Source organism: Ambystoma mexicanum, chromosome 11 (assembly GCF_040938575.1).
Source record: "Ambystoma mexicanum isolate Mex_15411 chromosome 11, UKY_AmexF1_1, whole genome shotgun sequence".
NCBI classification, from domain to species: domain Eukaryota; kingdom Metazoa; phylum Chordata; class Amphibia; order Caudata; family Ambystomatidae; genus Ambystoma; species Ambystoma mexicanum.
In genome coordinates, this window is record NC_090934.1 from 1465840002 (window position 1) to 1465867183 (window position 27182).

The 27182-nt window shown below is 47.5% G+C and overlaps 1 protein-coding gene across 1 annotated transcript in view; it reads left to right on the forward strand.

Moving 5' to 3' along the window:
- Positions 1-7241, forward strand: part of TMC3 (transmembrane channel like 3) — a 244009-nt gene extending 236768 nt beyond the window's left edge. Inside the window, exon 22 of the mRNA XM_069625138.1 lies at positions 5806-7241. Coding sequence (XP_069481239.1) covers positions 5806-6658 — 853 coding nt within the window. The 3' untranslated portion in view covers positions 6659-7241. The remainder of the gene's footprint in view (positions 1-5805) is intronic.
- Positions 7242-27182: the final 19941 nt, after the last annotated feature.

Consider the following 27182-nt stretch of genomic DNA (forward strand, 5'->3'; position numbering starts at 1 on the left):
AAAAGTAAAAAAAAAAGTAAACAAACAAAATGGCCACTATAGAAACAGGAGGAAGAACTACACATAGTCCCTTCTCCCTTTCAAGGTGAGCATTATAAAAATAGGAAAAAATGTAAACAAAGTAAATGGCCACCATGGAAAGGAGCGGACGTGACTACACATAGTCCCTTCTTCCTTTCCATGGCGGCGTGTCGCAGATTGGGAGCGGACGCGCTGGGGACAGAAGTTTTCCTGAAAAGGAACTAAAAAGAAGCTAAGTGGGATGGGGGTGGGAGAAGGGAAATCTGTGAATGGGGTGGGATGGGGGAGAGAGGGAAGCACTAATCTAGTTCCCCGGCCATGGAAGATGGCGGCTCCAGCCCTGAGGAGGCTCAGGGTGGCGGGATTGCCGTCTGGTAATCCCCCCTTCTGAGCTTCCTCAATGGCTGGGAGGCTGTCACCCTCTGGAGAGAGTTCTATTTAACTCAGTGAGAAGCGAACTGTCTGTGCAGGCCATGGATGTGGTGTACAATACAGCCCAGAGCTATCCCCAACAGAGGGGGTCTTACACCGCTGAGCATGGTGCAAGGGTGCTTAAGAGTGTTATGCTGGAATCTAGCTGGTCGGGTCTTAAGAGCAAGCTCGGGGATCCGGAGTTTATTGAATATATATCTGTTTTTGATGTATTGCTCTTACAGGAGACCTGGGAGATAACACTCATTCAGCTTTCAAATGTTTTGGGGTACCATGTTCTGGCAATTGTGAGTAAAAAAGGCATAAATAAAAGAGGTCTTGCAACGCATGTACTTGCAGCCCGGAACCCGTCTCTGACACAGTGTTAAGGGTTAACATTACTTGTAGTATGGGGCGTCCGGTATCCGTCATTGATTTTTATAATGCTTCCTAGCGCTTGCGCCTGGCATCTGGTATAGCTTCCTTATTGACTTGCTTAGATAGTTTACGCAATCTTGTATCTGCCAAACGTACTGTGAATCCACTCAACCTGTAGGGGGCGACGTCAATATAAGGCTTGGAGATTGTTTGCCAACAAAGGCTGTTACGCAGGAAATAGATACAGCTCTTAACCTATTGCCACCGATTATGAGAGACGGATCTTCGGATAGGACGGGAGATATGCTTATGGTGAATTTTGTTGAACGTGGCCTGCGATCTGTAAACGGAAGATTACCAGCAGGTAGGCCGGGGCAATACACCTTCCGCCCTACTAGGTGCCGCTCGACAATAGAGTTCTTTATACTCTATGCGCATGATTGGCATCTTATGCAGGACTTAAAAATCGAGCAACGCCCTGAGAGTGATCATGACGCCCTGATATTGTCAGTATTCTGCGACCACACCAATAATTCTCTCTTTCAGCCTGACCGCGATTACCTCACGGAGGCTGTTTCACTCGGGCAGCCATGGAGTAGGAATCCTGCTCAAGAAATGGAATAACCGCCCGCCTTCCATCCACTGCGATATGCTTGTCGGCACTGAATCAGATAACGCGCATCTCCAAGCATTCTATAGCATTATTGATATTTGCAAGTCACATTTGACGACTGCCCACTGGCCCAGCAAACGGGGAAACTCTGATTCACCATGGCATAACCAGGAATGCAGAAAGATGAAGACCGAGCTGCTGGAGATGGCAAAGAGTTCAAATAGAAAATAAATGTGTATGGGCACGGCGAGGCAATCCTATACAATTGCACTAAAGCAGGCAAAAGAACTGTGGCAGCGCAAACGATGGCAGCAGCCACAAAATCGAATAAACGCAATTTCTACAAGATAGTTTCCCAGCGTAACCACCCAAAAAAAGACATGTGTGTGGCTCCCACAGCTTCAACCTGGATAGATCATTTCTCCAGCCTGTTTAATCTCAGCGGCGACAACCTGGTGACCTTAAGCTGTTTGCACCAGGATCTCTCCCCTACCATCCAACCCTTTTTGGAGTTTCAAGTTGAGGAAGGAAGCGAATCCCTGTTCTCCATTCCCTGTAGTAAGGTTCTGGGGCCAGATCAGGTGCCGACGGACGTGTTTAGGCAAGACCACCTTATCTGGGTACCTGTTTTCGCTAAAATCTTTCCAGACAGCTGGAAGGAATCTATAGTAACCCCTATATTTAAAAAAGGCAACAGATTGGATCCAAGCTGCTATCGGCCAATATTCCTGGTCGATTCCACTGCAAAATGGCTGGGCAGGGTGATTCACACTCGCATTGTCAATTGGGCTCAAACTATGAACACTCTGCCAGAGGAGCAGTACAGGTTTAGGGCAGCAGTTGGCGCAATAGAACAGGTCCCGAACATCAGTCTGATATTAGACACATATACCAAACTCTACGATTGTCCAATCTACTTGGGGTTTATGGACCTGAGTCAAGCCTTTGACAAGGTAAACCGCAAAAAGCTGTGGAGCTCGCAACAAGCAATCGGAATGCCAGGCCCCAATCAAAATGCATTGATTTCACTGCATAGTGATCTTAGAGCATCAGTGAGACTAGGTGACAGAGGCAAATTAGCCTCTTCTTTTAGCGTATTGTGAGGGGTCAGGCAAGGATGGGGCCTGGCTCCTCTGATGTTTAACCTTTATGTTAGCACTCTGGCAGCGGAATTAAACAAAGTAACCTGGGATAAGGCCAGAGTCTCAGGGAGACACAGCCCTGTGCGGCCTTATGCAGACGATGTAGCTCTGCTGGCACGCACTCCATCAGCACTGCGGAAACATGTCACTGGCTATGCCAGGTATATGGGATGCAGGGACCTGTCAATAAACGTTAAGAAATCCAAAGTTATATGCGTTGGCAGGCCCAGTAAAAATGTACCGCACATTATTGCATCTGGCCAAAAACTTGATTGGGTCCACCAATCTACTTATCTAGGGGTGACATTTATCAACAAGGCAAATTGGGTCGACCATATTACCGAGACGGCATTGAAATGTACCCAGGCCTGTGGTGCGTTACATAGGTTTGGGTGGGTCAATCATCAACACCATAGTTGACATCTATTGGGCTCGGCCTATTGCAGTGTGTGTGCACAGGGGTGAGGTGTGGAGTAGGTCCTCAGCACATACAATGCACGCTTGTGAAGAACATCTCAAGCCATTTGCTCCACCAAGAACTTAAGTTGGATTATATAGACGACCACATAGGCCTAATGCGCCTAATATTTTGGATAGGATTATGGTCTCAAGCCAAAGGTCACCTAATTCAGGAGATTATAAAGGATCTGTTGATATCAGGCACTGTAAGGGATATTTCCTGGTCAAATTATCTAGAAAAAGCATTCAGACGTCTTTGCTTTCTGAGTCTTTATGCCACTCCTGCAAGCATTTATAGGGAGGATTTATTCTTGGTTCGGCAAAAACGTTTGGTCCGTAGAAGGGAGTTCCATGTAAGTGTAGAGAAGCAGATGTACATGTCACTTATGGAGCCCAACCCCTCGCCACCGTCATATTGGAAGAAGAGCACTGTGTGAGACACTAGGTATCATCCCAAAACCACATCGAAGATACAAGAGACGTTATGCACTCAGGCAACCATATCGAATGTACCCTCGCACCGACGTGGTAGAAGGATGTCTGCATAGCCCATTGGACATAGAGAAGCTGTGAGTAAAGTCAGACAAGAGTAAAGTGACATCGTAAAGAGAAGGCACGAGGACACATTGAAACAATATGCAAATACTTACTGAATGAAAATGTAATTGGAGTAACAAAGCAATCGAATATAAAGAGATGAAGAAATCATATATGCTGAAAAGATACGTGAGAAGAAACACAATAAATGTACATACGCAGAACCACAAAGGTAGATGAGACATATAGAAGCTTGCTACAGGAGAAAACTATAACGCGAATGAAGCGGCCATGGTGGAAAGATGGACGCTGATGTCGTATTAATATAACCAAACTACCTCAGAGACAGACCAGGGCTGCAGAGCTGAAAGGCGCTGGAAAACAGTTTTGTGCGAGGAACAAAGAAGATTGGTTGGCCTGAGATCTAGAATGCCACATCAAGAAATAATTGCAAGGTGCAAAGGGAGTCAACGAGGATAAGCCATGTACGTAGGACATCTTTTCTTTAGATTGAGCAGAGGTGAAAACATTTGCAAGTGCCAAGTATTGGACAATGAAGGATGCAGAAAGCATATGTAAGAGGCAACAACCAAGTCTCCAGAGGCCAAGAAGAGTAATAACGTATAATTGAATCAAATAGCACTAAATAAAAGGTCAGAATGGACAAATTTGTGGTCTCCTCACACGTTATGTAGGACTGAAGAACAAGGTCTATTCATTAAGCTCCTGAGGAAGCTAGCAATGTATCTACACTCCCTTAAAGGTTCCAGAGAAGAGAACAGTCGACAAGGTCAGCTAAAAAGGAGAAGCCTTGGCTTATGGCCTAACTGATGAGAGATGGCGGGCTAATTGACTAAAGTGGGCAGTGGACTGATGTCATCATCTGCACCTGGGTTTCGGTTTTCTTACGTGCTACTAGCATGCCAAATGTCCAAGGTTGGGAGAGAATGCCAACCATTTATTAAGGCCTATGTAGCAGTGTACTATACAATGTTGTAGAAGCCAATCAGCGGTAGTTATTCTGCTATTAATCTGTATTATACGTATTTAGAGGTAGTTCAAGGCGTGCCTACCTGATAAGAAGGCAGCCAATTATGGTATTAATACATAAAGAAAGTATAGGTTTATATGTTCCCTTAACCAATCCCCTTGCCCGATAGGTTTTTACTATTTGCCACGTAGGATGACGTCATAGCTGACGTACATCGAGGTATAAAGCCTTTGTGTCATCGAAACTTAGATGAGAGTGTGTGAGCTACAATCTGTTTGTTCTCCAGGTTTCCCTACTTTATTTGAGCTGATAATAAAGTAGTATTTTGCCATATTCTTTGAGTATGTCCGGTTATTTGGGTTTCAGATCATGTATTGGTAATTCCTGTTGGCACTTGGAATGCTCCAGGTGCGATTGCACACAAGTCTAGAGTCCAAGAATCAGTCGTTATCTAGTGCAATGATTATGGTTGTAATGGGCTTAATGCAGCCTATCTACATAGGTCCGCCAGTAAACGCAAAAGGAGTGTTTTGCTCCTTTTAAGGGCAAGCCGCTTACTGTCGCTAATCAAACCGCATGATGGCTATTGCAACAGGCGATCTGATGCACTTTTAGATTTTTTTGTCCATTATTTTATTACCCATGGTTGAGGTTTTTAATAACAATTCTAATGAGGTCTAATTGTAGAACAGTTAATGGGGCAATTAAATATATACACTTGTTGCCAACAAGAGAGGTAGCTGCAGCTGTATGCATGTTTTAAGAAGCAATAATGCAGCTGATTGCGAGAAACTGTTAGAATGTTTAAGACCATAAGGGGCTCATTGTTGGTAATATATGTAGGGCGTTAGTATATGCATTTTACAAATGTACTTACCTAGTTTTAATACTGTATTTTATATACTTTGAGCTGCATGTTTTTGATCTGCCTTTCATATCTTATATAAAGTTTTAATACGCTTTGAAATAAAGATTGTTTACTATCTCCTTAGATCCCCATCATGCACAGTTACTGAAAAGAAACTAAACAATAAGACACAGTATATACAGGAAAGGATGTGTAATTAAAAAAACAGACTAAGGGCAATGTATTTGTTAGTGGTTCTAGAGGGCTCACTGTTCAAATGACAAAGGTTTATTTTTTTCTTCAGTCATCTGTTATAAAGAAATGGGGTAAAATCACTTTGTAATAGGATGAGGATGTCTACAAGCTAATTGTTGACAAAAGTTTGACATTTTGGTTTTCTTTACAGACACCCTGGCATCGCTATTGGAAGTGCCAGTGACATCTGTCGAAATAAGGCGTTTGCACAAGCATCGGTAAAGAAGCGTGTGGAGGACGTGCATTCGGAACCTCTTTTCAGAAAGGGCATTCGGCAAGTGAATCCAGATGCGCCAGCGGCAGGCGCGCAAGGGTTTGTGGGCCGTAGGCCTCACACAAGATATTTCATCGTTAACGAGCATGAATCGCGCAAGAAACTACTGCGATCTACTTCGAGGCTACCTAGACACTTCAGAATGGAGGAGTCGGGCGATATTGTGGAGTTGTACCCAAGGAATGTAAGACGATATGTTGTCCGGGCACCACACCGAGAGTATTCTCCTCACTTCAGCGAAGAAGAAGAGGAGGAGGAGTTGAGGAGGGATTTGATCAACAGGTCTCATAGGCCGCGTTCTCTTTCAGACCTGCGTCCACCTCCTCAGTTCTATATTGGAGACCGCTCAGACAGTCAAATCTTAACGGAGAAGGACCTGGCTAAGATGCAGTACAAATCTTGGGACGAAGGCTTTGATCTGGATCTAGACAGACCGCATGTTCGCAGAAAACCCGCCATGAAAAATGTTGAAATGGACGACCGCTACGTGCAGCGCCACGTGAAGGCTAAATGCAAACAAAAGCAGGATCCCTCTTTGACGGACTCGGATTCTGCTTCCATTGCTTCCAGCAGCGATCAGCAAAACAGCAGCACGGATCAGTATATCCAGGTCATCCATAAGAAAGACCGGTATATCAAATCAAATGCCAAACTCACCAAAAAGAAATCAAAGGGCGGCGTAGATCTTAAAAGCTCGGATCCCAATGAACTGATTTGTTCAAATGTCTAGAACTGGGACTTGCTGGATATTTGAACAAGGCCTTTGCTGCCATGTGAACTACAGTTAAGTTAACCAAACAAAGACCAGGACAAACCTGATTTATGATGCTCAACCATTTCGAAAAGATTGCTTGCCACTGTAGAGAATTAAGTGACATTGCTTGTGTTATGCCCATCGATGATCTAATCAATATCACAGATTGATCAAGCAATCAGCAGATGACATGTTCTTTCTTGGATACACTAAGCCACATTTATTAATTGAAGCGTTCAAACCTTGTTTAGAGTTATACATGCTGACGGACATGCCATGCAGATAAAATGTGCAATAGTCTTCATTGCATATTTTAAAAAAAGTTGATATCTTAAAAAAACAATGAAGGTTTCATTTCTCCCTAATGGCCACACATTGTTTAACTGGCTATGTTTACATTATGAAGATGCTGAGCAAATACAATTCATTGCTTAGCTTCTACGCACAAGAAGCCCATATAGATTTGTTATGTAAAAACAAATAAGACAATACCATAACATTTGTAGAAACTAAAAGATAGATGTTTTAGAGAAAAATAAATACAAATGCTGATTGGGAATGGTGTGTCTTGTCATGGTGTTTGCGCGTAAAACGCTTCACCTAAAACCTCTGATGATTCTGAATTTTTTTTGTTGACTTTGAATTTCGTTGCCTTTCGTTATTATTCATTTCAAACTTTTTCGGGGATGAGGATCGTCCACTTAATCATTAACAAAAAATACCTCCACAGATTAGGGATAAGATTAAAGAAAACACAACTTATTTTATTCAACAAGATATTACAAGGGTTGAATTTGTGCAAATGTAGGATTTTTGGGCAGCAACAATATGGTCATGAAGGCACCCTTAGTGTACTCCCACCAATAGGTTTCTCTATTCTTCAAAGGCTTTTGTTTTTTTGTTCGTTTTAGCCTGCTGTTTGCAGTTTTCTAGTTTTTGTTTTTTTTGTTTACTTATTTACTGACTTACCCAACCTGATTTGAATTCCGTGGGTACATAAAATGTGCTGGTTACCTAATGTAACATAACGAGTCCTGTGCACGTTGGCCAAGACATCTTTCAGCTGCTTACCACCTCAACGGAGAAAGGGGAGAAGGGGGACATAGGGGGGAGACGACTCAGGCAGCCCCTCAAGCGAGCTTTGCCCCCATAGCCTCCTGCATCATACTTGTACCTTTTGGAACTTTCTTGATTTATTATTTATATTTCAATTAATTATAAATGTAATTTATGTGATTTAAGTTTGTTTTTTGTGTGATTTAAGGTATTACCCAATTTGATTGATTTTAATTGATCGAATGGTACATCTGGCCGAATTCAGCCAGTACCATTCGATCCATTAAAATCGATCAAATTGGGTAATCACTACCGAACATGGGGAGCAGGAGTTGCGGGGGTGTCTGCTTTGGGGGGTTACCCGGGTGTCCCCGGCTTCCTGAGGACTGGAGGTGGGGGAGGGGAAAAAAGAGAAAAGCGGACCATGTGGCATCTGATCAGACCCGCGTAAGAGGGAAGGAACTGACGCCGAAAGGTCAGAAGGAAGCAGTGAAGCAAAAGGTAATTGGGGGGAGGGTGGGGGTGTTTTGGTGTTGGGAGGGCATAGATTTGTGGATTTTGGCCACAGCAAAATTGTTTTTGCTGCAAAACTGACTATGGTCAATTCCACTACAAACAATTCTGCCACGGCCAAATCACACAGATCCTGATTTAAGTGTTGAAGCGTTTACATTTTTGAATGGTTTTGGATGGTTACAGTCACAGTCTTTGTGAATGTTTACCTGTGTTTTTCATTCTTTTTTATTTGTGTTTGTATGGGCTTCTATATAGTTTTTAATTAAAAGGTGTGGTGCAGCAAATATTTCATGATGGGCAAGAGAAATGTCAATGCCAAATTGGAAGAAACTGAAGACAAAAAGTCTAAAAAACAAGCCACTCCAAGAGATGACAAATTAAATATGCAAACTGTGAGACAGGCATGGTACAGACTCAAAAGCAATAGTTCGAAAACCTTTATTGAAAAATGTTGTTGGGCTGGTGTAATGCCTAACTGGCCCTTAATCTAAACGGGTTTTTCCCTCAACTGATATTTCTAAGGGCTGTCAATGTCCGTAAGCCTAAAACCAAAGACTGTCTGCGTCAAAACCTGTGCTTGCCCTCGCTCTTAGAAAAATAATGTGTTCTGGGAGCTTCTTAAAGGGAAATGGTGGCTCAAAAATAAATGTAAACCACCACTGGTTTCAGGAGGCCTTACCATTTTATTTATTTATTTATTTATTTATTTATTTATTTATTGTGCATTTGTACGGTGCTTATACATCAAGAAATTGTGTATCAAAGCGCCCACAGGATAAACGAGGAGGGAATATGGGAACAAAAGGCAAATAGAATAAAACTGATGAACAAGACAGCGGAGGTTCTACTCGGGCTTGTGAGCATTCAGACGGTGCAAGTGCAGAGCAAGAGAAGGGGCAAGGGAAGGGGGTAAGTGCTAGAAGTTCCACAGAGGGATGTGCCAGAGAGTCACTTGCAAGCAACAGTTAAGTGCCTGGCAGAGATCACTCTGTGAAGAGTGATCACCTGCCAATACCAGAAGTGCAGGCCTATGGGTGCCCAAAGGCAATTGGTGGGAGAGGACGGAAGGCTGAAGGCTATTGGGTGAAAGTCCAGGACCCAGAAGGACACATAAGGTCCCAAGCCACCAATTTCAGTGACTGTGGGGTTTAGCACAGGAGGGAGTGGGGGAAGAAGGAGGTGAAGAGGAAAGTCTTGAGGAGCTTCCAGAATTTGAGGAGATCCGGCTCAAGAAGGAGAGGAAGGGGGAGGCTGTTCCAGAGGAGAGAGCCAGCCAAGGAAAGAGATCATCCACCAGCTTGCTGCTTAGGGAAGCACTTGGCACGCAGAGTGTTGGAGCCGGAGGAGCGTAAAGATCTGGAGTGAGAGTATTTGGTGAGAGCGAGTTGTAGATAGCATGATTCCTGGCCCCAGACAGCCTTATGGAGGAAGCAGAGGGATTTGAATGTGATCCTTGCGATGTTATGGCTGGTGAGATACGGTCCCTAAGCTTTAGGCAATGGATAAGTATTGCAGCCCTATTCTGGATAAACTGGAGGGGGCAGAGAGAGGAAGAGAGTGGATTAAGGAACTACTGTTGCAATAGTCCAGCCTAGAGAGTACCAGAGCTCTAGGGACATTGAACTTCTGTGGAAAAGTGAGGAAAGGAAGGATGCCACTGAGTAGGAGTTGGAAATGTGCCTTCTTGTCATGATCCAGGATGTGAGGGAGGAAAGAGAGACAGGAGTCGAAGATGACATCCAGGTTTTTGGCTTCAGATGAAGGAGAAGGGGTAGAGCCAATAGAGGGTGGGCAGAGTGAAGGGAGGAAAGAGGGAGCAGGAGTCCCAATAGGAAGGATCTTCATCTTGCTGGCATTGAGGCGGAGGTCATTAGAGGCACACCAGCACTGGATGGCAGATAGGCAGTCAGGAATGGTAGAGGAAGTTGGGAGAGGATCCGAGGGAAGTGTGAAGAAGAGTTGGGTGTCATCTGCATAATACTCGAAGGGGAGAAAGTGGAAATAAGATGAGCAAGCGGAGCGAGATTGATGTTAAAGAGCAGGGTGAAAGGATAGAGCCCTGGGGAACCCCATATGTGGAGATAGAGGTGGGAGCAGAGAAAGGAGGTCAGCCAGTCCAGTGCCCGCTCCGAGATAGCAAGGTATCATGGAGTCGTTTTATGAGGATGGAGTGGTTGCCTGTATCAAATGCAGAGGAGAGATCAAGTAGAATCAGAACAGTGGGAGAGTTAGAGTCAAGAGATGCAAGCAATTCTTCACGGATGTTCGGAAGAGCGGTTTCCGTGCCTCTGGATTCTTAGAATCCAGAGTGATGGTCATGTAGGCAACCAACAAGCTCAGTATGCTGGGTCAGTTGGAGGGAGGACCAGCTTCTCCAGGAGCATCCCAAAGAAGGGAGTGATAGAGATGGGGCGGTAGTTAGCTGGACAAAAGGGGTCGGCAGAAGACTTTTTTCAGGAGGGGCGTACAAGAGAGTGCCTGAGGGAAGGGGAAAAGGCCCAGTAGCAAGAGAGTGATTGCAGAAATCAGCAAGTGCAGGGGCAACGGAGCCGATGTTGTCCTTAATAATACTGGAAGAACAGGGGGAGACCTGTTTGGAGGCGACCTTCATAGAGAGGACAACCCTAGTGACCTTTTCCGATGTGATAGGAGAGAATGAGGAGAGAGAATTTGAGGGAGGCTGGGAGCCCAAGGGTGGCAGGCGGATGGTAGGAGGGAGAGAGAGAGGGGGGAGAAAGAGTGCTCATGATGTCCTGAGTTTTTGCATTGCAGTGGGTGGACAGTGCAGAGGGCCAGAGAGGGAAGAGGTGTGGTGGAGACTGCAGAAGGATTGGCTAATTTAAAAGAGTTCAGCCATGCTGTTTGATGCTCCAGAGATGCAAGCCTGGATCTGGGCCATCTTCTTGGAATGAATGGAGAGACGATATTACCTTTGGCGAAGGCGAAAGGCCAGCTTGCCAGGAGATGAATTTGAGGACTGCCACTTCTATTCGGCAGCTCTGCATTTGCGCTTCAGGGCTGCTAGATCAGAGTCCTAACAAGCGTTATGCTTGTTGGCATGTTTCAGGTGGATCCTCATGACTGGGGCAGGAATGTTGAGAGTGTTTGTGATGGCGAGATAGAGGTTGCTGAGAGCAGAGTTAGAGGTAGAGTCTGCAGTGGGAGGAGAGGGTGGATGAAGGTGGATGCGAAGGCAGCAACTGACACTCGTTTTATCGGGCCGATGTCCGTAAACGAGGTTGACAGAGCTGGTGGAGGGGTGGCCAGAGGGGCAAGAGGACCCAGGTGAGAGGAGAGGAGGGAGTGGTCTGACCAGGAGAGTAGGGTGGCGAGTGGGGCGAAGAGCAAAAGATCAGTGTGGATCAAGGCATCGAGGGTGTGTCCAGCCGAGTGGGTAGGACCAGAGGGGAGAATGGAAAGGGAGAGTGAGGTGCAGAGGTCACGGAAGGGAGTGGACGCTGTGATTGGGGAGTCAAGGTGGATGTTGAAGTCAACCAGTAGAAGGAGTTTAGTGGTAGATGTTAGGAGAGGAGGAAAAATCAGCCCATTCTGAGAGGAACAATGTGATAGAGCCAGGTGGCCTAGAAATAGTAGCAATGGTCAGGGCGGAGATAGGAGAGATGACGAGCTTGCAGGCCACGCTCTCGAAGGAGGAGTATGCCTGGGTGGGTACAGGGGGAAGAAGGGCCCCACTCAGAGAAGATCAGGGCAACCCCACCACCAGCATGGTTAGGGCGAGGCTTAAAGATGATCTTGTAGACATCAGGGAGAAGGGAGTTAAAAGCAGTGACTGAGCTGGCATTAAACCACGTCTCGATCAGAGCGAAGATATTGAGGTCAAGGTCTTTGAGGAGGAGGCGAATGTCAGCAGAGTGTTTGATAGCAAAGCAAGCATTACACGTGCCGAGATGAAGCAGGTCTCTGCCTTTAAAGGATTTCCGATGAGGGTTACAGGGCATGGTACACCAGTCAGAGGAGGAGGAAGATGGCAGAGAAAGAGGAAGAAGGAGTAACAGATGCAGGAAGGAAGTTGATGAGGGACAGCAAGTGCTGGTCAAAGAGGAGGAGGTTGGGTTGAGGACCCTGAGCCATGATAGTGCCATTGCAATAGACATTGATGATACCGCTGGATGAAGAGAAGCCATCCAAGAGTACTTCCCATCTAGTGTCACCATTAATGGGTGAGGATAAAAAAGGAGAGAGGGTAGAGATCTGGAGAAGTGACAGAAAAGAGGATATCAGTGACAATCTGTCTGGAAGTTGCACTGACATAGGTGTCTACAGTGGGTAGAGCAGGGTGTTTGGTCAGGAAGACTTTTTAAATGTGGGAGGAGGAGTATAGGTGATAGCGAAGCAGTTAGAATAGATAGGTGAGATGGTAAGTGCAATAGGGATGGTGGAGAGATAAGGATGGAGAATAGAAGGAGAGACTGCACATCACAAGCACAAACTCACCAGGCAGCTTAGTAGCGAATATAAAGGGAGCAAACAGATGCAGTAGAAACATGTGGGCACGAAATTGGGGGTGTAGTGTTGTACAAACAGACCTAGGTTCGAAATCATCAGGTGTAGTTCTGCCAGTTTTAGAAAAAAGGTGGATCGACACAAAAAGGGTTGCCCTTGGTACCTTCCACGTAGACCTCTTGTAGCAAATAAAATGGAAAAATTTCTCTGGGTCGCCTGGGAGTCCCTTCCCCAAGCTTTACTCCTTCTAGTTCCAAACAAAACAAACCCAGTTCTGGTCATGCCTCTCAGAGTTCCCTTTCCCAAATCTAGGCCTCTCCTGCAAAGGTTAAAAAATGTCCCTGTGGGCCTCTCAGGCTTCCTTTCCCCAAGGTTAGGCCCCTCTGGTCTCAAACAAATGTTCACACAATTCCTTCCATAGGCAAGTGCAGAGACTGTTAAAAATGCCAGGCTTTTGCTCCAACCCTGTGTGACCACTCTGACTTCTGACCCCTCTCCTCACGTTTGGCATCTTTTCTTCTGTCTTGTTTTACTTTCCCATTCCTTTCCACTTTGCAATGCACTCCTGCACTTTCTTTCTCTTTGCTGCACCTCTTGCACAATCCTCTTGATTTGTCGTGCCCCTGGTACACTCCTTTCACTTTGCCATGCACCCTTGCACTTTCTTTTCTTACTTTCGGGTTGCTTGTACCCTTTCTTCTGCTTTCTGGTCCCTCGCACCCTTTCTTTGCATTCTTTCTGTCCTTTGTGTCGTTCACACCCTCTCTTCTGTCTTTTCTTCTCTTTGCGCAGCCTGCGCACCTTGTTTTCCTTGCTTTCCTTTTCCCATGCTGCTTTCTGCTTTCCAATCTCTGCTCCCGCTCCAGCCACACGCACGCCAATTGGTTTCTCTCACTCTCCTGCTACGAGACTCACCTAGATAGCGTGGCACTGGTGAGCAGCTTCTTTGGGTTCTGTGGGTCGAGGTCAGGGTCTCACCACCAGCCCCTCAGCCACCCCTGGGACCAGCAGACCTCCCATGGGAATGAGCACTGGCCTGGACACGGACAATTATTAGCAACTCACTCCGGATCCATGGAGACATGGCTAACTCGCCACGCTGCAACCCTCCAGCCTCACAGGGCCAGTGCCCCAGTGTCTCGCTCTCCTCTGGACTCTCCAGGCTTCTCGTGCTTCAGCCTCCACATTCCAACCAGCAACCCCAGCTCACTCCTCTTTTCTGGCAGAACCACACCTTTGATAACTGAGGGTCAAGTGGAGTCAGGTGTGAATGGTTAAGGTAAACTTCCTGACCTTGCCTGACTCTGTTAGTGGGACAGCCTAGTGGTGTAATGTGGTAGGCCTCTCTCTGCTTCTCACTGTTATGTCTATGGGTAATCTTCACTGCTATCGCTCGCCTCTCCCTCGTCCCAGTAAGTGTTGGAAATGGGGAGGGGGAGACAGGACAAAACGGAAACTGACATTTATAGGTTGAATTATGATAGGTCAATTGGCAGAAGAGAGGGGGTATACCCTGGCCCTGTTGTTGTACAACAGGGTTGATTCCCCATTTGTTAGATTACTCCATACCCAAGAATCCTACAATGAAAGTAATGGCCTTTATAATACTCCCTATGGTCTGAACCAGGGGAAGACAAAAATATGTTGAGGTTAGAGCCAGGTTCTTGTCTCACCTTGCCTGGCTTTGTTCTGGCATGATATTTCTGCCTCCTTGTTTGATCAGGGACAATGGGACCCGCATATCCCATGATGGCTTCTGCGACATTTTCCTCCTTACCTTCCATCCTGTTAGACTACTGCTTCTCACCTGGGGGAATCCCATGAGCACGACCCCGGACTTCCCTACCCAGGTGATTCTCCCGGTTCCATGTGTTAATATCCCCGTAAAAATATTGCGATACAAAAATATCGCCATATTTTTGCGGCGATATTGACCCATGGACCCTGCGGGGGACAGCCCCCCAACCCCTGCATTATTTTAAAATGTGCGGGGGACACCCCCGCAACCCCTGCTCCCACAAAATATCCTCCCCAAACATATCACCTATGGCGAGATAAATGGCCATATATATGGCGATATGTTTGGTGGGGATATTTTGTAGGGATACCTATTCTCCCTTACTCGTCCACTCCCAGGGTTGGTATCCATAAGCAACAGCCATCCCCTGGCCACCTGAGTAGAGGATTCTCGGGGTCTACATGGGAGACTACCCCTAGGTTTCTCACAAAACCCGGTCTTCACTTGATTCCTACTTTCGGGAAATTTCAGGAAAACTAGAGAAGAAAATCATGATTGTTGAGAAAGAATTGTTGGCCACCAGAAGATGTTTATCCAATAACCGTGATGAGATATCGCTCATACCGGGCGGCAAAGTGACCAGGTTGTCATCTAGTTGTCCTGATACAGATAAAAAAAGTTTGGGAATGGGGGCCTGAAGAAGTTGCGGATGTTGAAGTTTTTGAAGGTATAGAAGTTATTGAAAGTCGACGAAGTGAGTGAATCCAGGGTGTAGGTGGGGAGCATTTTGGCAATAAAAGTTACCTCTAATTTAGGAATTTCATTGTATGATCTGTGTGAAGGTGGAAGGATGATTGAGGCAAGTAGTGACCAGGATGGGATTGTCCTGAGTGGAGAAAGGATAAACAATGGAGGACCAGAAGAATTACTTGGACCGAACTCCGATTCACCCCAAGATACAAGCCAAGACATGAGCCTAACAACGGTAAATAACCTAGTAGAGACGTTTAAGGAAAGTGTGGAGAACATTCTAAAGGGTTCGTTACAGCCAATATGGGATTATTTAAAGAATTAAAAAATGGCACTTTTGAATTTGTTGTATGTAGTGGACGATGTGGTCAGACAGACCATAAACGAGGCAAGTTGATTAAAAGGCTCTATTCATGATTTAAACAGTCAACCACAAGGTAAGTTTAGATGGCAACCAAAGCAAAACCAAAGCCCCCACACCTGGGGTCGAGTGAGGTACAGAAGAGAGTGGTTACTGCACAGTATACCTGGGAGACCATGGAAGAGGTAACGTTTAACCCAAGCATAAGCCAGCAGGCTTATATTAAGCCCAGTAAAGCTCCAAGTAGGAATTCACCCTTGCCATACGGCCACCAGGGGGTTCGTGGATGCACCCAGCCTCTGCGTGAGCTCCTGATCTAACGGTCCATTGAAGTGGTTTGAGCCCCAACTTTAGACCCCCCACCATCAACGTGGTCACACCACAGTCAATGTGAAACCCCATGCACACCTGGTAAGAAAGAGCAGAGGAAATCTATCACAGATCATAGGAGAGCCGAGCTACGCATCCAGGCCCGAAAGGGAATTCTGCCTCCAGGCAGAGCACTGTGGATTGGGAGGCCTGAAGATACGCAGTGGTGAGCATGGCCGGTGACCCAGTCCTGAGACAGTGCGAGTGCGGCAACCCCCCACCCCCTAATTTCGCAGCCCGGAGGCCGCTGAGACCCAAGCTGCACCCCGTGTCCGGCAGAGACTGTTGAGTTGAGTTTGTGGCGGAGGCGGCGGTCTGCAGGCTCCAGGGGACGTTGGACCCTTGCAGAGGAGGGCCGTGGCAACACCACAGAGCGGGGCTCCCAAACACCACAGTGCGGGTGACTTGCCCATCTCAGGTGCCCGGACGTTTGTCCCGCGTGACTCAGACGGGGATATACAACATAGCCCTGTGTACAAAGGCATCCAGAGTGGCGTGGAGGACTCCCAGGCGCCTTATAGGAAGAACCCGGACATGAAGCGGACCTGTGGCGTAGCTACGCCCGGACAAGGGACCAGTGCCCCACCTGAAGACACCGAAAGAGGGAAGCATTATGCTGTGCACTACGCGGTGAGGAAGAGCAGCCCCGTTCCACTGCAGGCATAGCTTGTGGCCCATGGCTCTGACTTGATCACAGGCGTCACTAGAAGAGGGCTCCCGGACCCCCTCCCCACGTGATTGTAGGGCGCAGCACACCCGTTTGGAGATTCGGCTAGCACTCTGCTTACACCCACGTGGGAGTGGATGCTCCGCGCTGCTGGCGGCCCTCTTCCCACGGTGCCAGCTGTGCTGAGCCTTTGGAACATGGATGCAGGAGACAACAGAAGGCACTCAATGGAGCATTGGGACACAGCTGGAGACGCCTCCATAGCCCCCTCAATACCAGCCTCAACCTATGGAGGAGTATGTGACCTTGTCCTGCCCCAAAGCAGGGTAATCCACCGAGAAGGAGTGGGATAGGCCTGGATTCTGTGCTTAGAGTGACCACCCCTGAAGGAGAGTGCCCTGCGCAGAGAACAGGTGAGGAGTACGGTCACAGTCCATCCCCAGCCCACCTAAGCGCACAGCTCATCCGCACATCACAAAAGTGAGGAGGAACATGAGACGCCAAGTGGCCATATGCTAATGGGCAGAGGAACGACAGAACTAAACCCTGATGGCGCTCGTCGTCCAGGGCGGTGGGAGCAGGGAAGGGGCACGCCACTACTTGAAGGAGTTTCCCTGGCCGCAAAGATTGCAATCTGTGCGTTGCAACCCTTCCATTGTCATATACTTATTCAGTGGTAGTGGCACCCACTGAGTGAATGGACACGCAGCAGAGTGAAGGCCAACCTCTGTGAATAGTACAGTGGTAACGGAGGGTTGGGCCCCCAGTTCTGGGGCGTGTGCCCTCCTCCTGGACTATCTGCAAAGGCCAACAGGAGCTGTCATATTCACAATCCTGGAAGTGCGAAAGGGGCACAAAGACGATACCTCCTCACCTCTGAAGACGGAGGCTACCACCTGCAAATATTTGCCCCCCCCCGTGAGCAGAGACCCCTTGGAATATACCAGATGAAATTAACTGACTTTACCTCTAGCTACTAGAGCACACCTGGTCAGTCTGAGGGTTGGGCCACCGACTTTGGGGCGTGTGCCCTCCTCTGTGACTGGGGCCAGAGGAAAACATAGATAACCTGCGTCGCACCCCAGCAGTGGAAAATAGTGTGCTCATTCTCCACAGTCCCCCCGGATTGACTCAGACCTCCCTGGTGGTGTGGGACATCGCAACATAAGGGCGTGTGCCTGCCATAGGGCCAGTGGAACGGACACCAAAGCGAGAAACCTGGGCCACCGCGCGGCACACCACACTGCGGAGGCTAGGACTGTTTGAAGAAGGGGAAAAAACCACAAGGGGAGGAGAAGAGGCGACGCTCAAGTACCTGAACCTGTGTGCATGGAAATAAGGCAGGAGTTGGCCACTTCCTGGTACACCCCACTTCACCCCAAAACTGAGACCCCTCATAAGAACACCATGGCTACATCAGGGATCAACTCTGCCGCTACCAAGAGTGATGTGCCAGCCTTAATTAAGGAAATTAAGGACAGGAGAGCGGACATTGGCGGAAAGACAAAATTACTCAGAGGATCGACAAGATGGAGGAGAGACTCGAAGGTGTTGAGAACAATCAGACCTCACTGAACAGTCTGGAGACACAGATGGACCAGAGGATAGCCGATATAGAGAACCGCGAAGAAGAATTCCGCCTAAAAATTGACGATTTGGAAAATCGTGAGCGCCGGAATAATATAAGGTTTTTTGACATTCCGGAAAGATAGGGTGAGTCTGAACAAGACCTGAAAAGGACACTCCATGACATCATGAAGCTCTTATTTGAAGACGACTCATCGATGAGGCAAAAATCGAAAGAATACACAGAGCAGGGAGAGCTGCCGGTGGCCCGAGGACTGTCCTGGTGCAGTTCCACAATTACAGTGACAGGGCCAGAATTGTGAAGGAGGCGAAATGCAGTTGCTCAGTCACTCTCTGCGTGGCCCGGGTAGCGATCTTTCAAGACGTGTCCTCACTGACCTTAGCCTTGAGGCGGATGTGCATGCCCCTTACTAAATGGTTGAAAGATAAAGGAGTCCACTATAGATGGGGTTAGAAGCACGCAAGGAGAAGTTGAGTACGGAGAGGGACAGCAAAAACCGCATGGCCTAACTCCTGGGCGACCAGGGAAATGAGCAGAATCAAGGCGGACGGCGAGAGGGCGGCAGGCAATGGTGGATCTAAGGGCCTAGAAGGAGATGTATATGGGGCTCCAGAAAATACAGGAGGATGAACGCCTCCCCGGGGATGGATGGCTAGAAGTCTCTGGAAGGCTGAAGTGGTTTTGGAGACTCTCAGCAGTAAGGAATGGAGACTGAGGGCGCCTCGAACTAAAGCAGACCTGGTGAGGTAATGACAAAAGGAGCGCAACCAATGATATGATATGATATGATAGCTTATTTATAACGCGCTTAATACCCAGAGGTTTCTAAGCGCGGACCCAGGGATCGAACCTGTGCGGCTCCGTGTCGTCTTGCTTCCAAGGCGAGCGCGTTGCCGCTGAGCTATCCTCCTGAGACTCCTGTGCCAATGGGATCACACGTCAACTCTGGGAGGTAAATTCCAGGAAGGATCCATCCTGAGAATGCCCCAGAAGTGCTAGGACTGGCTGGACCATGGGTCATCAGACCATTGGACCCACGTACACGTGGCTGATCATATACCGCACTGAGGAGGGGAGCCTGGTTCCTGCTGAGCTACGTTTATGCTCAGCGGCACCGCCTCTAGAGAAATCACATGTTCTGGTGTGCAGCCCGGCGGTCGTTCTAGGCCTCGATGATACGGGTGAAGTATCAACCAGGGGGGGCGTGTTCAGTGTGAGAACTGCTGCAGATTTGAGGATTTGTGTGATGTTGGGGAGAGGGGGGAGAAAAGGGGCTCAATGTTAATGTTGTTGATGTACAAAAAGGACCGGAGGATACCGGTCTCCGCTGGTGGTGTGAATTCGGCTCGGTGATGTTAACCAGGCAGTGTTGAATGCCGTTAAGGGGATAGGGGGGAGGAGGGTATGGGTGGGGAGATTGGGTAATAACGGGTCTCTCTTCAAGCACAAAACAAGTTGTGGCATGTGGGCTGCATTACGAGCCTGGCTGTCGGGACCCATTGAAGGGTCGATAGTTGCACAGAGGAAGAAATGGCGATAGATATAGACAATCAAACGGGTAATCTCCTCAGGGTTGGAATGTTAAATGTTAAAGGTCTGAACTCGCCAACAAAAAGGTCCCTAGTGTCCAGGGAGTTTCGTAGAATGGGGCTTAACATGGTGTTCCTCCAGGAAACCAAGTACGCACAGGGGGAGGAACGTAGGATCCTGAGTCCGAAAATAGGAGTAGAATATTGGGGCTCTGGTCCCTTGAGGAAGGCTGGGGTGGGCATCCTCATTAACAGAGGATTGAATCTCGAGGTGACCAGGGTGTGGGCAGATGTGGAGGGGAAAGCTCTATTGATTGTAGGCACTGCACATAAAGTGACCCTCACAATCGCAACAGTGTACTCCCCCAATACGGGTCAATCGCGATTCGTGCAGAAGGCGCTCACGAATATAATGTTGGAGGCCTCTGGACATGTAATCTTGGGAGGGGATCTTAACCTCTCGGCAGACACTAAACTAGACTGGCAAGCGGGTAATACTGGTGCACGCGACCCATTAGGGGTCATGGAAATGCTAGATGTCTATGGGCTTTATGATGCATGGCGGGTTTCCACCCAAATGGAACTGGGTACACTTTTTACTCGACGCCCATGGTACCTTCACCAGGATTGATTACTTATACGTTACGAGTGGCTTGTGGGAGGTTGCAATGAGCTCAGAAATCTCACCGATCACATGGTCCGATCATGAAATGGTCATGGTCGATGTGGACTTGCGAGGTCTCCCACACAGGGGATCAAAGTGGAAATGTAACGAGTCATTTTGGAAAGACCCGGTCTTTAGAACCAAGATGGAAGGCGAAATAAGGGAATACTTTAAATAAATGATACGGGGGAGATACCAAGAACGACGGTGTGGGAGGCAGGGAAGGCAACATGGCGTGGGATCCTGATCAGGGAGGGAGCAGGTAAAAAGAGGGAGAGGGCCCTGATAGAAAACAGATTGAGGAGGGAGATAGCCCATCTAGATAGAGTGGCACGGAACGCCACAGAGGGAAGGGATGGTAACGTCCTGGAAGCCAAACAGAAGAGGGAGGAACTCTGATTACTAGAGGAAGGTCAGATAGCTCGAAAATTACAACTTCTCAAGCAGAAATGTTATGAAAAGGGAGACAAGGCGGACGCGCTGTTGGCCGCCAGACTGTGTAGACAACGCGCTGAGAGAATGGTGGTGACTATAGAGGGTGAGGAAGGTGCCCAGGACTCACAGGACTCAGGGGCAGGGGGAATTCCAGAGGCTTTTGAAACATTTTATGAGACCCTATACAATCTGAGACCAGACACGAGAGGTAAAAAATGGAGGGATACATAGAAGACGTAAAGATGTCAAAACTCTCCAGAGAGGAAGCTGACGAACTAGATGCCCCAATCAGTGCCGAGGAAATGAAGAGTGCGGTACAGAGGCTGCCGCTGGGGAAGGCCCCAGGGGAAGACGGTTACACAGCAGGGTTTTATAAGTCCTTTCTCCCTCCACTCCTCCCCTTTATGGTCGAGCTATTCAATTCTGACACGTGTGTAGCCCCTGACTCTTTCTCACAGGCGCTCATCACGGTGATCCCCAAAGTAGCCAGGCATCTGAAAAAGTGTGGATCCTACGGCCCCAACTTGCTACTGAGCATCGATGCCAAGATCTATACGAGGGTGCTCGCAGCGATATTGGAAATATACATGCCTCGCCTGATACATTCAGATCAGGTCGGCTTTATATTGGGGAGACAGGGCACGGATACAATGCGGAAGACCCTATACCTGATTCATGAATCACGAAATATGGTAGGGGACCGAGCCCTCCCCTCGGTGGTCGCAGAGAAAGCGCTCAACAGGGTCGAATAGTTCTTTATGGAGGCAGTACTGGGCAAAGTGAGACTGGGCGCTAGATACAGGAGGGGGTGAAGGCAGTATACGTGTCCCCCAAAGCATCTGTAATGGTTAACAGAGACTACTCCCGGTGGTTCGGCCTGGGTATGGGAACGTGACAGGGATGTCCCATATCAGTGAAATTGTTTCCCCTCTCCCTCGAGCCCCTGGCTCAGAGACTTTGAGGGGACCAACAGGTAGAGGGACATAAGGTGGGTGGGAGGGAACACAAAGTGGCCCTATATGCGGACGACCTACTGCTGCATGTACAGAACCCCTTGACTTCCATACCTAGAGCGATCCACTTGATTGAGCAGTATGGGGATCTTATTGGTTTCAAGATCAATACGGCCAAGTCAATTCTGTTTCCACTCCAGAATATTGATCAAGGAGAAAATTGATGATTTGCCTCACTGGGTCTAATGCTTCGACATGACACCCTGAGATATCTGGGAATACACATTACAAGGGATCTAGACACCCATTTTTGATGCCAACTTTCCACCCCTTCTCTCAAGCTTCTGGACCGATTTAGAAAAACGGCAAAAGCTCACAATATCATGGCTGGGGAGATTAAATGCCGTAAAGATGGTCTGTCTGGCCAGATTCCTGTACCCATTTCAAATGCTTCCGATCCAACTCCCGAAACCCTTCTTTGGCGGGATAAAAAGAGCAATCTTGAAGTTTCTTTGGCAAGGTAAGAAGGTCAGAGTAGCATACGAGGTTCTAACGCTGCCCAAAGACAAGGGAGGGGTAGGCCTACCTGATTTACAGAAATATTACGAGGCTGTGCAGCTAAGAGTTTTTGTCTCCCATCTGAGAGGGCAGAGAGGACCCCAATTGATAGACCTGGACAATTTCAATCTGGCCCCGGCCACGATGGCGGAATGGCTATGAGTCCCGAGAAATAGGCTGATATGCAGGATAAGGGACCACACGATTTTGGGCACCACTTGAGAGATCTGGCGGAGGAGGTGGACATGCGGGGTTCACCTCATGGCCTTCTCCCCTAAGTCATATCTGGGCCCATTGGGTCTGAGAAGATATCCCCAACCATGAACAATTCCAATCCTGGTTTGAAGCGGGTCACGAGAGAGTGGGTCAATTCTGGAGGGAGGGCAACTTTGTCACGATCTTGGAACTAGAGGAAGCTTTGGGGGTGGGCCCCCTGCTGGTATTCCCATTCCTCCAGCTTAAAGGAATCTTCACGAGGGACAAATGGAAGGAGAAAATTTAGAGAGATCTTACCCCCTCCGGAGAGCTCCTAGATAAAAGGAGAGAATCTAAGGGCCTAATCTCAGCCATGTATAGAGCGTTGATAGACGCTGGGAAGGGGTCAACCGCAAATCTGAAGCGCAGATGGGAAAGGGATCTTGGGTCGGAATTAGATCCTGATTTGTTGGGGGAAATATGTAAAGGGGCCTCGCAAATATCGATAGTGAGTCAGTAGAAATTGCATGCTATTACACAGATGACCCACACAGATTATCAAAGATGTTTCAGTCAACAAGTCCTCTGTGCTGGCACCAATGTAGTGAGAGGGCGATTATTGGCATATGTGGTGCGGATGCCCCCCTATTAGGATGTTTTGGGACGAAGTTCTGGGATGGATCAGGGAGCTGGATGGGATCCAGCGCAATGCTGGACCACTCCTCATACTATTTGGGCTGAAGGAGTGTGAAGGGGAACGGAGGAGGATGACAGGAGTGGCAGCAGCACTCATACTGGCTGCATGAGCCTGCCTTGTTATGCGATGGAAGGGGTCAAAGTACCAAGTAAAAAAGAATGGATACATGGGGCCATCAATGTCTGTATAATGGAAAAAATGACTGCAGCCCTTCATGGGAAATGTGTTCCTTATGAGCTATTATGGGGTGGATTTTTGAGTAAATATATATCTACTCCCTGAGAGGATGAATCGTGCAAAGTTCGGGAACCCTCACTTTGGTGGTGTACCACTCACGTACGAGAGGACCAATGTACAATATTTGGACATTTCACCCGAGGGGAGCCGCAATGTATATCAGACTGTTCCTCCGTCAGGTGGCCAATGTCATTGACTGATTGCAAATGGGGAAAATGTCCACACATCACAACCACGAGAACAACATTTAACGCTAAAAGCTGGAAGACACACCGTTCCACGGAGGGGGGTGGGGAGGAGGGATGGCGTGAAAAGGACAGCAAGGGGCTTCTTTGGGGGCGGGACAGGAGGGGAAAGTTGATATTCATGATGTACCTTAAAAAGAAAAATGTTTCTTTAATGGGTATGATGTTCTTGAAAACCTTAATAAAACCAAATGTATAAAAAAAAGATATACCCTTGCCAACAGACTATGAAATTACAGACTATGAAATTAAAACATCTTTAAGTTTGCCGCCTGCAGCAGCCCCGCTTGTTGTGGTAATAGTGGGAGTAGAACCTCTGTGTAAGGATGCTTTTGAATCTACAGTCTATATAATCAACAAATCTGTCCATTGGATAAATACTAGGATGCATGGGCCACATATAAACCCCAGCTCCAACATTGTGGCAAGGAGAATGGACTGGGTGGGAGCCACTCAGAGAGCGGATAAAGGAGATTGTATTGTTGTGTCTTTTCATTCCTATCATATTGCAGTTTATGTATTGGGATCAAACCTGATTCATGTTCTTGGTTGGTATCACTGTCTTAATTGTATCCTAATCCTGCACCTCATGCCAAGAAGAAGCTGCCAGGATGGTCTTGGAATGAGGAAAAACCAGGATCACAGTCCAATCAGGTTAAATCAGTGGCAAGTAGTGGGGGGAAAGCATCATTGGCAATTAAGAAAATGAATGTGCAAAATGACCTGACCTCGACAAATAGATTTTACCTCCTTGGAAGAGAAGGATTGACTGATGGAGGTCACAACTGGCCGATCTGATGTTCACCGATCAATAGAATCAGTTGCTTTGGTTGAGGATTCAGGACAACTTATGGGTCTACTATCAAATACCTGCAACGTGCAAAGAAATCATTGAGTGTTTCCAATAATTGCTAACGTCATGGAATATTGCAGGGGCTATAGGTAAATTAACCGATCCAAACGTGAAATTGGTATTGCACGAGTCCATGATTATCTTTTTTGCAAGAGACCTGGGAAGGATATGAGATGGAGTTTGACGGTTAAAGAGTCTATCAAACTAAGGCCACGTAAGGAAAACGGGGCATATACTCTGGCGGGCTGGCCACTTTGGTGAAGTGTTCACTTAACTGTAAGGTAATTGACTTGGGGGTACGCTTGGAGGTGCCCAGCCAAGTTTTTAAGTTAATATTCCCAAGTGGAAATCCTCTACATATTATTAATATGTACATTAGTCTCTCTGTAAAGAAAATTATAGACCCTATTTCTGTCTTAAAATGTGAGAGAAAACAACTCTCCAACCTGTCAACAGAAAAGAACCCAATGATAATCTGTGGTGGGATCGAGATATAAAGCTGGGAAATGTCCCAATACAAGGCCTATTTGATGCAGAGGAAGATGTATCATTAAATGTCCCACTTCCCCAGATGGTGGACCTGAGAGTGAGTGTAAATGTCCCACTTCCCCAGATGGTGGGCCCGAGAATGAGTGTAAATGTCCCACTTTCCCAGATGGTGACCATGAGAATGAGTGTAAATGTCCCTCTTCCCCAGATGGTGGACCCAAAAATGAGTGTAACTGTCCCATTTGCCCAGATGGTAAATGTCCTACTTGCCCAGATGGTGGACCAGAGAAGGAGTGTAAATGTCCCTCTTCCCCAGATGGTGGACATGAGAATGAGTGTAAATGTCTCGCTTGCCCTGGTGGTGGACCTGAGATTGAGTGTAAATGTCCCACTTGCCCAGATGGTGGAGCAGAGAAGGAGTGTAAATGTTGCTCTTCCCCAGATGGTGGACCCGAGAATGAGTGTAAATGTCCCACTTCCCCAGATGGTGGACGCAAGAATGAGTGTAAATGTCCCACTTCCCAGACTGTGGACCCAAGAATGAGTGTAAATATCCCACTTTCCCATCCGGTGGACACGGGAATGAGTGTAAATGTTCACTTCCTCAGATGGTGGACTTGAGAATGAGTGTAAGTGTTCCACTTCCCCAGATGGTAGACCCGAGAATGAGTATAAATGTCCCACTTCCCCAGATGGTTGACGCAAGAATGAGTGGAAATGTCCCACTTGCCCAGATGGTGGACCAGAGAAGGAGTGTAAATGTCCCTCTTCCCCAGATGGTGGACCCGAGAATGAGTGTAAATGTCCCACTTCTCCAGATGGTGGACGCAAGAATGAGTATAAATGTCCCACTTCCCAGACCGTGGACCCGAGAATGAGTGTAAATGTTCCACTCCCCTTGATGGTGGACCCGAGAATGAGTGTAAATGTCCCACTTTCCCATCCGGTGGACCCGAGAATGAGTGTAAATGTTCCACTTCCTCAGATAGTGGACTTGAGAATGAGTGTAAATGTTCCACTTGCCCAGATGGTGGTCCCGAGAATGACTGTAGATGTTCCACTTCCCCAGATGGTAGACCCGAGAATTAGTGTAAATGTTCCATTCCCCTAGATGGTGTACCCGAGAATGAGTGTAAATGTTCCACTTCCCCAGATGGTTGACGCAAGAATGAGTGTAAATGTCCCACTTCCCGAACGGTGGACCCGAGAATGAGTGTAAATGTTCCACTCCCCTAGATGGTGGACCCGAGAAGGAGTGTAAATGTCCCACTTTCCCATCCAATGGATCTGAGAATGAGTGTAAATGTTCCACTTCCCCAGATGGTAGACCAGAGAAGGAGTGTAAATGTTCCACTTCCCCAGATGGTGGACACGACAATGAGTGTAAATGTCCCACTTCCCAGATGGTGATCCTTCGAATGAGTGTAAATGTCCCTCTTGACAAGATGGTGGACCCGAAAATGAGTGTAAATGGCCCACTTCCGCAGATGGAGGACCTGAGATTGAGTGTAAATGTCCCACTTTCAGACCTACGAATGAGTGTAAATGTCCCAGTTCCCTAGGTAATGGGCACGAGAATGAGTGTAAATGTCCCACTTCCCCAGATGGTGGACCAGAGAATCAGGTTAAATGTCCCACTTGCCCATATGGTGGACCGACGAATGAGTGTAAATGTCCGCTTCCCCAGATGGTGGACCTGAAAATGAGTGTAAATGTCTCACTTGCCCAGATGGTGGACCAGAGAATGCGGTTAAATGTCCCACTTGCCCACATGCTGGACCGACAAATTAGTGTAAATGTCCGCTTCCCCAGATGGTGGACCTGAAAATGAGTGTAAATGTTCCACTCCCCTAGATGGTGGATCCGAGAAGGAGTGTAAATGTCCCACTTTCCCATCCGGTGGATCTGAGAATGAGTGTAAATGTTCCACTTCCCCAGATGGTAGACCCGAGAAGGAGTGTAAATGTTCCACTTCCCCAGATGGTGGACACGAGAATGAGTGTAAATGTTCCACTTTCCAGATGGTGATCCTGAGAATTAGTGTAAATGTTCCACCCCAAGATGGTGGAGCTGAGAATGAGTGTAAATGTCCCTCTTGACAAGATGGTGGACCCGAAAATGAGTGTAAATGGCCCA